Below are 13,769 nucleotides of genomic sequence, written 5' to 3' on the forward strand. Positions count from 1 at the left end.
GATTTTGTTTGCTGCTAGTTGTGATGCCTTACTAATCACCTCTGAGTGATAATGACACACATAATTCACAGGAAAAATTTTATTCTTCTAAAAGCAGGTGCTGGATGAGTTATAGTTCATTCATATTTAACCTGCACATAAAAGCCCTGCAAGATGAAAAAAAAACAAGTAATAATCAGCAATCGACTGCTGTCCTTATCTATGTGCTTCATACAGAACCCGGCTGGCATGAGTGTTTGCCCTTGTGTCGGGGGTGTAAACCCATCTACCACACCGTCATTAAAGAGCCATTTGATGTTGGAGGGCGAGGTGATTAAAGTGTACTTTGGCCGGCCTTGCATGCCCTGTATTCTGGGAACCCTCCAGTAATCCATATCCCTAGTCAGTGTGATCTAACGGGCTCTGCAAGGCCCAGTTAAGAACTCAATCCACTCTCATTAATGGAGGTAATGACTGCGATCAATCTAAAGATGGTATGGGTGAGCAGAGCCCCAGCTGTGGGGTGAAATGAAGAGGAATAAAGACGTAAGAGATGGAAACCAGGTGAAAGAAAGGAAAACAGATAAGAGGAGTGATTCAGAAGATGGAGAGTTAAATGGAAAGGGAAAAGTAAAAAAAAAAAGTTTGAGAGCAAACAAACGTGGAAAAACAAGTTTAAAGGAGAAAGTACTAAGGGGTAAAAAAAAACTTGGATGGGGATCAGAGAGATAAGATTAAAGGCGAGTAATCGAATATGGGACACAATTAAAGCTGGAGAAATTGAAAGGGTGGGAGAGCTGAAGGCAACAAAGACGGGGAGAATTGAACGGGAGGTAAATCTGGACGGGTGATGCGACCCAATCAAGATGGGACACGGCCTCATCCTTGCCTTCCTGCCTGTTGATGCCTCCTAAGCGATAGAGGGAAGACTTCTTCTTCTCTGCCTAGACTTTGCCCCCTGAGATCTGATTACCTTGTTCATTCAAGCTGGATTAGCCTGTTTAATTAAAATGTTCAAGCTTTATTATAACCTGTCACAGCTTAAAGGATAGGAACTCCTCAACGCCCCAGACGTCTGTCAAATTTCATTTAGTCTCTTGGACTTTTTTTTTTGCTACTTCCATCAGTTTTAAAGAAAATACAATAATGTGCAAAAGTTTTATATTTTCTTCCAATGGTTCAGACCTACTTTTGAAGGTTTTGATCAACAAATATACGGATGTTCTGAAGATAATACAGTTGTTTCAGGCCTTGGCAGCTTTTCCCCTCATTTTCATTTCAGTCTTTAAAAACATGAGGACATTCAACAAGCAGAGGACAGATTTGACAGGCCTTAAAATTCCTCTCCAACCAATGAAACTCATTTCTTTGAGAAACAGGAGAAATTCAGTTGATTATCTACTGTATGGCAAGTTTCCGGCTAGCACCTTGTTGGAGCTAAAATACTGTTGTTGTCACGATGTGGAATTTTGGTTTATTTGTTTGCATTTAATCAGGTGTTTCTCTGTTTTTAAGGTTAGTTCTTGAGTCCTTGTTTCTGGTGTTTTATTTTGTAGGTTCTACTCTGTTAACTGTGTTTTTAGTTGTATTTTTAGATCTGTTATCTTCCTGTGTTCTGGTCTTGGTGTTTGTTTACCTTTTTAGTTAGATCCTTCTCTTGTGCCTTCTGTTTGGTAGTTATGCACATTTATGTTTTTCTCTGCCTAGGTTCTTGTATGTGTTTCCCCAGGTTTGTTATTTTAGTGTAGTTCTCCTTGTCTAGTCTTATGTTTATTTCCTTTCTGTCAGACCGTTAGTTGCAGTCAGTCACGTAGCGTTTATGTTTGTTCTGTTTCCTTCATATTGGTTAATGCCAGGTTTTGTCATTTAGCTCAGGTTTCCTTGCTGTGTCCCTCAAGTTGTATTTCCCTGTGCTTGCTGTAATTAGTCACATTGCCTCAGTTTCCCAGCTGCTCAGTTCCTCACCTGTTACCACTTCCATCTGATTGCCTGCCTTCCTCTCTCATTGGTCCACACTCCTCCTCCCTCTGTTTATAAGCTGGTTGTTTGCACAATTTCTCGCTGGTTCCTCATGTCTCATCCCTGGCAAGTCCTTTGATGTCTTCTGGTCTGTTGTGGCTGGAAATGTAAGTTTTTCTATTTGCTGTTATTAAAGCAGAAGAAATTACCTCACACAATGCTTCTTCCGGAGGTTTGTCTGCATTTCGGTCCAACCCAACCTCACACCTTGACAGTTTTCTAACATTGTAACAACACCTTCAGCTCATGAGATCATACAAGATATCGGGTTCACCAGGACAACCAATGAGACTAGCTAATGAGGCTCAAGTTGGATCAAGACACCTTTACAAGTACACTAGAAGTGTTTACATTTGGAGGTCAAATGTAAACAAACTACAAATGACTCAGGATCTTTGCACTGTGCTGAGAATTGAAAGATTTATATTTGAATATTCCAGACTGATGAAGTGAAAAAATAACATCACTTGCATTTAATGTTTCCACCTTCTGCATCTTCTTGGTGCAAAAACTGTTGTTGAATTGATGGGCAAGAAATTATTTTTAACAGCAGCAGGAGCAGTTGATTTGCAGTCAAACAAGTTTCTTTTTTTCTATTCTTATTTAAAAGCAAATGATCCACATCTAATTTCTCTCAGCAACTTTCAGTGTTTACCCACTGGCATCTGAAATTAATACAAATCACAACATCTGCAGCTCCGTGCATGTACGCATCAGGTTTCCTGCTGCCTCTTATATTTCTAAGTGTTTCTCTTCATAACCCAGCATGTTTACATGCAGACCTGAGCACCAGCATTGTTTTCCAGATGGAGGTCAGAGGGGTGGAGGGGTGGCAGAAGGTGTCAAAAAGTCTTCCAGTGTAGGACAGGAAAGGTCCTGAGCACAGCTACTACCTCCCTGAATCCAGAAGTGTTGTGCAGCTGCTGTCAGTGCTGGCAGCGCTCCCCTGACAGTCTGCTCTTTAATAGCTAATATCAGGGTACATTTCCTCAGGCACTGGACTGGAACTGAGAGATGGAGGGATGTGCTGTGGGCAATTCTCTCAACCTCTACTCTCTTCGGTGCTGCTGTAAGGACATGCAAACCTAACAGGCTGCTGCTGAGTCATCCGGGTAATACATACCATCTTTCTGTAAGCACATGCTCATCCATCTCAGAAAATATGCATGTTTCGTGGTGAACACTCTAAATGTTATCTCTTACGACATGTTATTTTATAGATGCATTCTTCTTCACTGATGCTTTAAAAACACCTGGAGTCTGCCATTCCATGAGTATTTTTAAGTTACATGGAGCCAGGGTTTCCTAAACAGCATTTTATTGGCGATAAGATGGCGAAAGGAAGGGAAACAAATGAGTCTTAGGCAACTTTTAGATTGACAGCAAAGAAAGAAATGTGAAAAACCTACATTTATCAATTTCAAAAATTCAAGAAAATAGTTTTCATTGGGATCTTCAGGACTAGATCGAGTGCAAAGTTCCATTGATAACAGATTAAGACCGCTTTACAGTTTCTAGGATCTCCAAAAGTGCTAGACTGCAGCAAATAAGGAAAACTAAGGCATTCATAACACTGCTGCATAATTTTTCTGGACCTTGGTACAATCTGCAACTTGGGCATGTGAAAGTCACTTTTGTATTGGTACCTGTACCTGTTTGGACCACATTGTGTGATGTTCTGTAATGAACTTCCTTACCAGTACCAGTTTCACTGTAGTACTTTGCACAGCACTTGATGAGCAGTTTGCACTTTACTTAAAGCACTTTAACTATCACTTTATTTAGCACTGCACTTTAAGCAGGGATTTGCACAGCAATAACCATTTGCACACAATAAATTTTGATTATTTATTGAGTGTTTATTGACATACTTTATGAATTAGCATGTGGCCTTTAGTTCCTAGCCTTGCACAGCTGCTGATCATTAAGGACCGTGGTGGTTGCCTGTGAGGAGAAAATGTATTGTTACTTTGAACAAGAAGGTCTACTGTTCAGTCAAACTTAGGTAGAGGTTGGTGAATAAATACAGTTTTTTCATACAATTTATTAAGTTGATTATTTCTTAAAATAAATAAACAAATAATTAAAAACTGTTCATTTCTTTCTGCTTTGAGTAACGGCAAACATAGACCCCAGATAGTGAGTAGTCTATCCAGCTTCTAGAAAAATCATTATTTTCATCTTGTTTGTATTAAAAGGTTGCTTTGGGAAACATCTGCTAATTTGTATTTTTTTAAGACTTGACCCCTCTACTGTCTCTTTCTCTTGTAAAACATTTCTATGTTGCATAAAAAAATAGTGTCAACAAATATATTACAGGCAAATAGAACCTGAATGCTACTGAATGGTACCTAAACCATAAGCAGTCCTGGCATTCTTTGCTATATGCACATTGCACACAGTGATACTGTGATAACCTTGCAACATATTGTGCAGCTCTAGCATTAATAAATAACACAGTTTTCACTCAAATCAAAGGTAGTGATAGAGTCCAAAAAGTGAAGATTTTTTTGCTGATTTATAAAATTAGGAAGAGGAGGCCGGAAGAAATGTTGTCACAGAGAAGTGGATCCGAAACCAAACAAACCGGCAGCAGATGGAGGGATTTGACAGCTGCCTGGTGTTAGCCCAATCTGCCTGTAATTCACCAAAGGGTTGAAAAGACCATGAAGAAGAACGCTCCTTTCAACCTCTGTCACTGGAACAGTCTACTTCATATTAGAAAGTGCGATTTTATAGTCTCAATTTTCTCCACTTAATAAGTTGGTATTTTACCTGATAGGGCTTAAGTAATATAGATCAAAACATTACTCAGAGGACACCAATCAAACTTTATCAGTCTATGGTTACATTTCTCACAAATGCCATTACAAATGTCTTTAATTTTATCAAGAAAACAGCCCCTGCTGTGATTACCATGAGAGATTTCTATACGTCACTGCTCCAGGCACTGTCATCATCCGTATAAGGTAGGTCCTTACAGGTCCCAGGCCATGGGAAAACATTTGAGACCATTAAAGTATGTACACTTATTGATAAGAACAAACAAACACACAAGCTTCAGATTTGGTTGGGTTTATAGTGCTATAGATATTTTTATTTGTGGTAAATAATGTGAGAATTAAGCACAAGGAAACAATAAAGGCTCTTTTTTAACTCCTATAGCTCTTTACTGGTGAAATAGTACAATTTATGAGTAATTTAGATGGTTTATTGGTTTCTATTACCCGATTTTCCCTTTAAATTTGAATTTTGTGCATCCAAAAGGGAGTCTGTCAATGAATAATACTGATTTCAAACACATTGTGAGGAGCAGAAATAGGACACAGAAGCAGCACTTAGCTTCTTGACAAATATGGCAGTGTTTCACCATAATGACTCGCACTACGTAGCCGACTGCCAAAATAACCTTAATTTGACAGCTAGTATAACTCTGTGTGATTTGGACAACTTAAAGTTCCCCCTTCCTGTAATTCAAGAAAAGGAATTGCAGTCTTATTTGTATTTGACTTTATTTTTCAAGTTACTGTGGTTGTTTCACCTTTTTAAAACAGAGGTGACTTTAAATTGTATGGAATTCACTTTCAAGCTTTTCATTTAAATAGCTTATGATGTATTATTATGAGAAAAGAAAACAAAGCATTAATTGTTTGGCACAATCACACATTTCTAAAAACAAAATGAGCAATCAGTCACTATTGTTAACACCATGATTTCACTGAATTTCTGAGCAAAACAAGCCATTTTAAATCCTCCTTCAGTAAAAGCAAACAGAGCTCTGCCTCCCCGTTGTTTCCACCTACTCTCACTGCGGCCATTACTCCACCACCAAACTAAGACTTTCATTAGTGCATGTTCAGAGCCCGTGAAACACTTCAGCCGTTCAGATAATGCAGCATTTAGCCACCTCCACTATTAATCTTACCTACATGTGAGCACATTAATATTCATTACCCAGAACTACTTGTGATAAACCGACACCCCCATGTGCTGCAGAGATCTCAGTTAGATGTCATAGAAATGCACAGGTTATATATTTTAGGGCAATGAAGTGATTAATGTATTTTGGTGGACAAAGATGACATGTGAGATCTTTACATTTTTTTGTCTAAATAACTTTTAATGTTCCTCAGACTAAAACCTGACATCCAGTTTGATGGTTTGGTGCTCGATTTGAAGGTATGGTTTACAGTTTGGTTGTATTGAGCAGATCTTAGCAGTAACTTACAAGCAGCAGACAGCAGTCAGAAGTTTATAGCTGCATGTTTAAGCTGCCTCTAGATGTTTATCATTTGAAACAATTAGGACATCATACCACTCACTGCTTATGTGTTTTTCTAACATATTTGGATGTAGGGATATTTAATGTCAATTTTAACATGAAATTCAAACGTAATTCTAAGAAACTCGAGTACCAAAAACAATAAAAACAGAAGAAAATCCTTTTAAAATTATTCAACATATATAATAAAAACATGCTAATTCTGTATGGTGGTAAATTTGTCTCAATATTATTCAATCAAACAAAAAACTAATCTCAATCAAAAAAATAAATTGTGGTCAAAACCTTTGGAATATTCAATAAAAAAAAAAACTGATCTCAATCAAAAAATATTAAGTTGTGATCAAAACTTTCAGAGTTGTAACAATATTTTTTTTTTTTATGGAATATTTTATTTTGGGGAGAGAAAAAAATTGTTTGGTAAAACTTTTTTTGATTATAATGACTCATTTTTTTCTCACGAAGAGAAAAAAGTTATTTGCAAAACATAAACTTTTATTTGCGCATGTCAAAAATCTTTGGTTACGAGTCTCGCTTTTTTGGTTTTGACACTCTCTGTTTTTGGTTGAACTTAACGAATTTTGAGTTCTGGAAACATGAACATCCTGGGCGGGGCCTAAAGACGAACGCTGTAAGACATTTCTCTATTGGTTAGCGCTGACTAAAGCGGCAGACTCTGATCCCCCGCATCTCTGAACTTCTGCTCGAACTGCAGGGCTTGCAGCGTCGCTTCAGTGAGGAGACATCAACTGTACAGAAGAAAACTGCGGTGAAGTGAGCCGACAGTCAGAAATACACGGTCCCGCCAGCTGACACCAGCTCTCTCTTAAAGATTAGCGTCGCGTATACAAGGTGCATTACGGTAATGGAGCAGAAAGGACCCCGATCCTGGCAACGGTTGAGAAAATAAGAAGAAAACAGAAAAGTTACCTACAGAACATTTATATTAATTAAATTTTTACAACTTTCACATTCATGTTTTATGTAAAAGAATAAATATTTAATATTTTACTGTACAGTTTTGGAGAAATATCTTGTCAAAATACCTCAAAATGCTCAACCATTATATGCATTTGTCCCACTTTCAGGAATTTATTTCTCCAAAACCATGAGAGGTGACAACACAATCTCTTCAGATTATATTAGAGGGTCATCTATAGTATAACCAGAATTAGTATTTCATAATTTCACTGTAGGTTTCTGGAGAAATACACAACTAACCCAACAGAGTCCATGTCGGGCAGATGGCATCCCATAACCCTGTGTGTTGTCCTCACAACCCGTGATACTTCCTTCCTCTCCTGTGCAGTTCCCACACCACACTGTCATGCTGAGACACAGAGTGCTTTCCACTGTGCCCCTGCAGACATCTGTAAGCAGCTGAGGAGATGAAGGAGAGCTGTTGTTGTACCTTCTTCAACAGGCGAGGGGCGTTTCCGGTCCAGGAGAGGTCAGAGGAGATCTGGATGCTCTTGCACTTTAAGCTGTCCAGACCACTTCCCAGGATCTCATCGACCTCACCAAAAAGAAGCGTTTGTCGTACTTTGTTGGGGTAGTTGTGTATTTCTCCAGAAACCTACGGTGAAATTATGAAATACTAATTCTGGGTATAATATAGATGACCCTCTAATATAATCTGAAGAGATTGTGTTGTCACCTCTCTTGGTTTTTGAGAAATAAATTCCTGAAAGAGGGACAAATGCATATAATGGTTGAGCATTTTGAGGTATTTTGACAAGATATTTCTCCAAAACAGTACAGTAAAATATTAAATATTTATTCTTTTACATAAAACATGAATGTGAAAGTTGTAAAAATGTAATTAATATAAATGTTCTGTAGGTTACTTTTCTGTTTTCCTCTTATTTTCTCAACCGTTGCCAGGATCGGGGTCCTTTCTGCTCCATTACCGTAATGCACCTTGTATGCCCGACACTAATCTTTAAGAGAGAGCTGGTGTCAGCGGGACTGCGTATTTCTGACTGTCGGATCACTTGACCGCAGTTTTCTTCTGTACAGTTGATGTCTCCTCACTGAAGCGACGCTGCAAGCCCTGCAGTTCGAGCAGAAGTTCAGAGGTGGAGGGGATCAGAGTCTGCTGCTTTAGTCAGCGCTAACCAATAGGGAAACTTCTTATATTGTTCGTCTTTAGGCCCCGCCCAGGATGTTCATGTTCCCAACACTCAAAATTCTTTGAGTTCAACCAAAAACAGAGAGCGTCAAAACCAAAAAAGCGAGACCAGTTACCAAAGATTTTTGACATGCGCAAATAAAAGTTTATGTTTTGCAAATAACGTTTTTCTCTTCGTGAGAAAAAAATTTGTCAATTTAATTAAAAAACCTTTTATCAAAATTTTTTTTTTCTCCCCAAAATAAAATATTCCATTTAAAAAAAAATAATTGTTACAACTCTGAAAGTTTTGATCACAACTTAATATTTTTTGATTGAGATTAGTTTTTTTTGATTGAATATTCCAAAAGTTTTGACCACAATTTATTTTTTTGATTGAGATTAGTTTTTTTGTTTGATTGAATAATATTGAGACACATTTAGCTCCATAATTCTGGTGAGGAAAAAATTAGGACACCCCACAAAGGCAGATCACATCTGGTGATAAGAATATCATTGCTCAGCACTTTAAAGGATGTTTGGTCTGTTCGAAGCTCAGACATTTAGTTTGGTGGACTAATGTTAAAGAGTAAACAGCATGGTAGGTTCAAACACTCTTTCTGGGACCGTCAGAAAAAAACATTGAAGCAACTAATGAGTCTTGAAAGGGATGTAAATCCATCAAGAAAAAGAACTGAAAAGAAATTTGAAATCTGCCTCTTCACCATCTGGCCATCCAAGCAAGCACACCCTAGGAGCAATATGCAAAATCAGTCTCCAAAATTCCTAAAATCTCCATTGCAGGCCCTACAGAAAGTTCTTCTTACCGTTGATATGAAAATGCACATCCTTACAACGAGAAAGAGTCTGCACAAGTTTAACTTCCATGGGAGGTGTGCAAGGAGAAAACATTTGCTTGCTAAGAACTACAGGCCAGACAAATGCTTGGCAGAGAAAATGTAGGCAAAGACTAGGGTTTCTGGAATAATGTTCCTTTTGGACAGCGTCTAAAACAGAATTTTTTGTACACCAACACCGAATAAATGCGTAATATAAACCACAAACACCATTCCAGGAACATAACCTCATCCCTGCTGTGATGCATTGGAGGGGGAAGTTTCATGGCTTGAGGATGCGTTGTTGCAGCAGACACCAGTTACAGAATCCACCATGAAATCTATCGTGTTTTAGGTGGTTTAAGAAAAATGTGAGACCATCTGTAAAAACAAATTAAAGCAGATGCAGAACTGGACCCTGCTACATACCAATGACCCAAAACATACCTATAAATCCACCTAGGATTAGCTGAGAATCAAGAAATGGAAAGTCCTGGGCTGAGTCAAAACCCAGCTCCATGGTATTTCAAAAAAGACACATAACATAAATCATAACATAAATCTGCAAGTCATTTCTGTTCAGTTCTGCTCAGTAGTACATTACTGTTACAATGAAAGATAGCTTTAAAGACCAAAAATGTAAAATATAGATTTAAATTTTAGAAAACAACAATCTTATAAATTTATATCAGTGCAGCTGCACCTACGTGGCAGCAAAAGGTTCAAAACCAGAAAGAACAAATTAGCTTTGACATTTTTATAGGAGTAAAATTAACTCTTTAGAATATCCCCTCTAAAATGGAATAAAACAACAGATAATCTACAGTAAATGCTAACAGTAGTCCTCATTATATAATATTGCTTATTTTTAGGCTCAAGAATTGGTCAAGAAGTGGTGGTGAAATGGGTGTGAGTATTAGACAGCTCAGTATTTCTCCTGTTCATTTCTAAATTTCCACAGTCAAAGTGCCAGCTTCAACAAATTATTTCATGGAGGTTAGAGAAGATTATATTATCTTGCACATATGTTAGTTCAGGAGACAGAGAAGGACTTATCAGCAATGCAATTGGTTGCCAACATGGAGCGAAAAATAATCAGCATCTGGTTCCCATCAGTTGCTGGAGGAGATAGTTATTTTTTGCTAACCATTTAAATCATGTTTTATCCAGGGAAACACCACAAAGCAAACACCTGGTCAAGATAACAGGATTTACACCACTGCTTGCAAACAACAGCATGAATATCCACTTATAGAGTCGGCACACAACAATGTGTTCCTGCCAACATTTTAATTAAAAAATGGCATACTGGAAAGAAAATTGGATGAAATTACTTATAGCATTTACTGTTATGGAAGTTGACAAAAATGTAGTTATTCCTTTAAGGTATTTTGACCAAATCTTAAAACCTCTTTTCACATTAACAAATATATTTAAACACATATTTTCCCAATTTTTGAGGAAGAATATGTTGTGCTTGCTAAAAATATGGCAGATCATCACCCCTCCACCACCGTGCTCAACATCTAGGATGAGCTGTTGCTGTATTTTTCCCAAACATGGTGCTGTGCAATGGACTCATGGCACCAGGAATGTTAAGTTTGGGTCTAAGGGCCAAAGACAGTTTGTAAGACAACCCCTATACCCTGAATGCAAGCCACAGTAAAGAGTAAAACATAGTGGTTTAGGTGTTCTGATATGGGGATGTTACTGATACTATGGTGTCAAGACTATTTATCTTTCATCAGTTTGAGTAAGAAGGTCTTGTCCTGTACCAGAGCAACAACATTAACATTATAGAGCTGCCAGACCAATCCCCAGACCTTAATCCAATAGAAAACCTGAAACATGCTGTTTTGGAGGCAAAGCAAGACATATAGAGAAACTGTGAAATGGAGTCCAGTCACCTAGTGCTGGAAAACCTGCTCACAGGTGCCAGTAGTTGGTCAACTCACAGATGAGAAGCAGCTCTCAGAAACTCTGCTCGTACGGCTAAATATTAGCACAGTCATTCACAGGAAAGCTATATTATTTTTAGATTTTACAGTAAGTGTTTAAATTTTTTAAGAAAAATCAGCACACTGGAATGTTTTGAGCAGCATTATACAGGTCCTTCTCAAAAAATTAGCATATTGTGATAAAGTTCATTATTTTCCATAATGTCATGATGAAAATTTAACATTCATATATTTTAGATTTATTGCACACTAACTGAAATATTTCAGGTCTTTTATTGTCTTAATACGGATGATTGTGGCATACAGCTCATGAAAACCCAAAATTCCTATCTCACAAAATTAGCATATCATTAAAAGGGTCTCTAAACGAGCTATGAACCTAATCATCTGAATCAACGAGTTAACTCTAAACACCTGCAAAAGATTCCTGAGGCCTTTAAAACTCCCAGCCTGGTTCATCACTCAAAACCCCAATCGTGGGTAAGACTGCCGACCTGACTGCTGTCCAGAAGGCCACTATTGACACCCTCAAGCAAGAGGGTAAGACACAGAAAGAAATTTCTGAACGAATAGGCGGTTCCCAGAGTGCTGTATCAAGGCACCTCAGTGGGACGTCTGTGGGAAGGAAAAAGTGTGGCAGAAAACGCTGCACAACGAGAAGAGGTGACCGGACCCTGAGGAAGATTGTGGAGAAGGGCCGATTCCAGACCTTGGGGGACCTGCGGAAGCAGTGGACTGAGTCTGGAGTAGAAACATCCAGAGCCACCGTGCACAGGCGTGTGCAGGAAATGGTCTACAGGTGCCATATTCCCCAGACCTGGGCTACAGAGAAGCAGCACTGGACTGTTGCTCAGTGGTCCAAAGTACTTTTTTCGGATGAAAGCAAATTCTGCATGTCATTTGGAAATCAAGGTGCCAGAGTCTGGAGGAAGACTGGGGAGAAGGAAATGCCAAAATGCCAGAAGTCCTGTGTCAAGTACCCACAGTCAGTGATGGTCTGGGGTGCCGTGTCAGCTGCTGGTGTTGGTCCACTGTGTTTTATCAAGGGCAGGGTGAATGCAGCTAGCTATCAGGAGATTTTGGAGCACTTCATGCTTCCATCTGCTGGAAAGCTTTATGGAGATGAACATTTCATTTTTCAGTACGACCTGGCACCTTCTCACAGTGCCAAAACCACTGGTAAATGGTTTACTGACCATGGTATCGCTGTGCTCAATTGGCCTGCCAACTCTCCTGACCTGAACCCCAATGGCGAATCTGTGGGATATTGTGAAGAGAACGTTGAGAGACTCAAGACCCAACACTCTGGATGAGCTAAAGGCCGCTATCGAAGCATCCTGGGCCTCCATAAGACCTCAGCAGTGCCACAGGCTGATTGCCTCCATGCCACGCCGCATTGAAGCAGTCATTTCTGCAAAAGGATTCCCGACCAAGTATTGAGTGCATAACTGTACATGATTATTTGAAGGTTGACGTTTTTTGTATTAAAAACACTTTTCTTTTATTGGTCGGATGAAATATGCTAATTTTGTGAGATAGGAATTTTGGGTTTTCATGAACTGTATGCCACAATCATCCGTATTAAGTCAATGAAAGACCTGAAATATTTCAGTTAGTGTGCAATGAATCTAAAATATATGAATGTTAAATTTTCATCATTACATTATAGAAAATAATTAACTTTATCACAATATGCTAATTTTTTGAGAAGGACCTGTATTCTTGTTTTCTACAATTTCAGTACAGTGAATGTCAGTTTTTGACAAATTTGTCTTAGCTAAATAAGGACTAGGTGACTTGGAACAACTATAAAAAAGATGTCAATGAACATGCTGTGTTTGGAGGGTAAAAACCACTTCGTGACTCTATAGTTGTAACCTCAGATAAACTAAAGAGCACTCCTGTCCTTTCTGTCTCTGACTCTTCCGCGAAACCTCTTAAGAGTCTGATATGTTGCTACTAACCTGGCAGCTTCCCATTATCAGATCAGCCAGTACACAGTTAAAAATGATCCACAGAGAGTTCGTCCAGATCCTAAAGGGATTAGGAGCTTGGGTAACAAATATTGCCTTCAAGAAAGAACAAGGTGTATTTGAAGGTTGATGTTGCTGACGTACAGCAGCTGCATAGAGTGGAATGTGTGGAGGTCAGGAAAACAGACCTTTCCTGTCAGTGCCGTTGGGGACCTGCAAGGTGTTGATGCCCTTGGCGGTCTCCTGGTTGGCAGTTTCCTTGGCGACTGCCGAGCCTTTCAGCTTACTTTTCGGGGTTTCCAGGGCTTTTAGCTTCTTGGCATGTTTGGTGCCCTTGTAGTGGGCCATGGCCTGGCTCTGTGAGAGGAGCGAATAAAGATAGATTTAGCAGGTGAAAGCAGTTGAATACAGACAGAGGATGGAAAATAAAAATTATAAATCAATCAAAAACACATAAAAGGATTAACAGAGGACAGCTAATGTGGACACACCAGACACCAGGATTTTTTATTTAGTGTTTACATTGCATTGCATTGTTTTTTTGCCAGTTTCCTTTTTTTGCCCGGCAAAGTAAGCTACACTTGAAGATCAATCATACTAGCACTATTTATT

General features: G+C 38.8%; 1 protein-coding gene across 4 annotated transcripts in view; it reads right to left on the reverse strand.

Moving 5' to 3' along the window:
• Nucleotides 1-13,769, reverse strand: part of znf385d (zinc finger protein 385D) — a 116,147-nt gene that overhangs the window by 22,439 nt on the left and 79,939 nt on the right. For all 4 annotated transcript variants that reach the window (XM_047361051.1, XM_047361052.1, XM_047361054.1 and 1 more), the window contains exon 4: nucleotides 13,346-13,514. In XM_047361051.1, coding sequence (XP_047217007.1) covers nucleotides 13,346-13,514 — 169 coding nt within the window. The remainder of the gene's footprint in view (nucleotides 1-13,345; nucleotides 13,515-13,769) is intronic.

The sequence above is a fragment of the Girardinichthys multiradiatus genome, chromosome 3 (assembly GCF_021462225.1).
Source record: "Girardinichthys multiradiatus isolate DD_20200921_A chromosome 3, DD_fGirMul_XY1, whole genome shotgun sequence".
NCBI lineage: Eukaryota > Metazoa > Chordata > Actinopteri > Cyprinodontiformes > Goodeidae > Girardinichthys > Girardinichthys multiradiatus.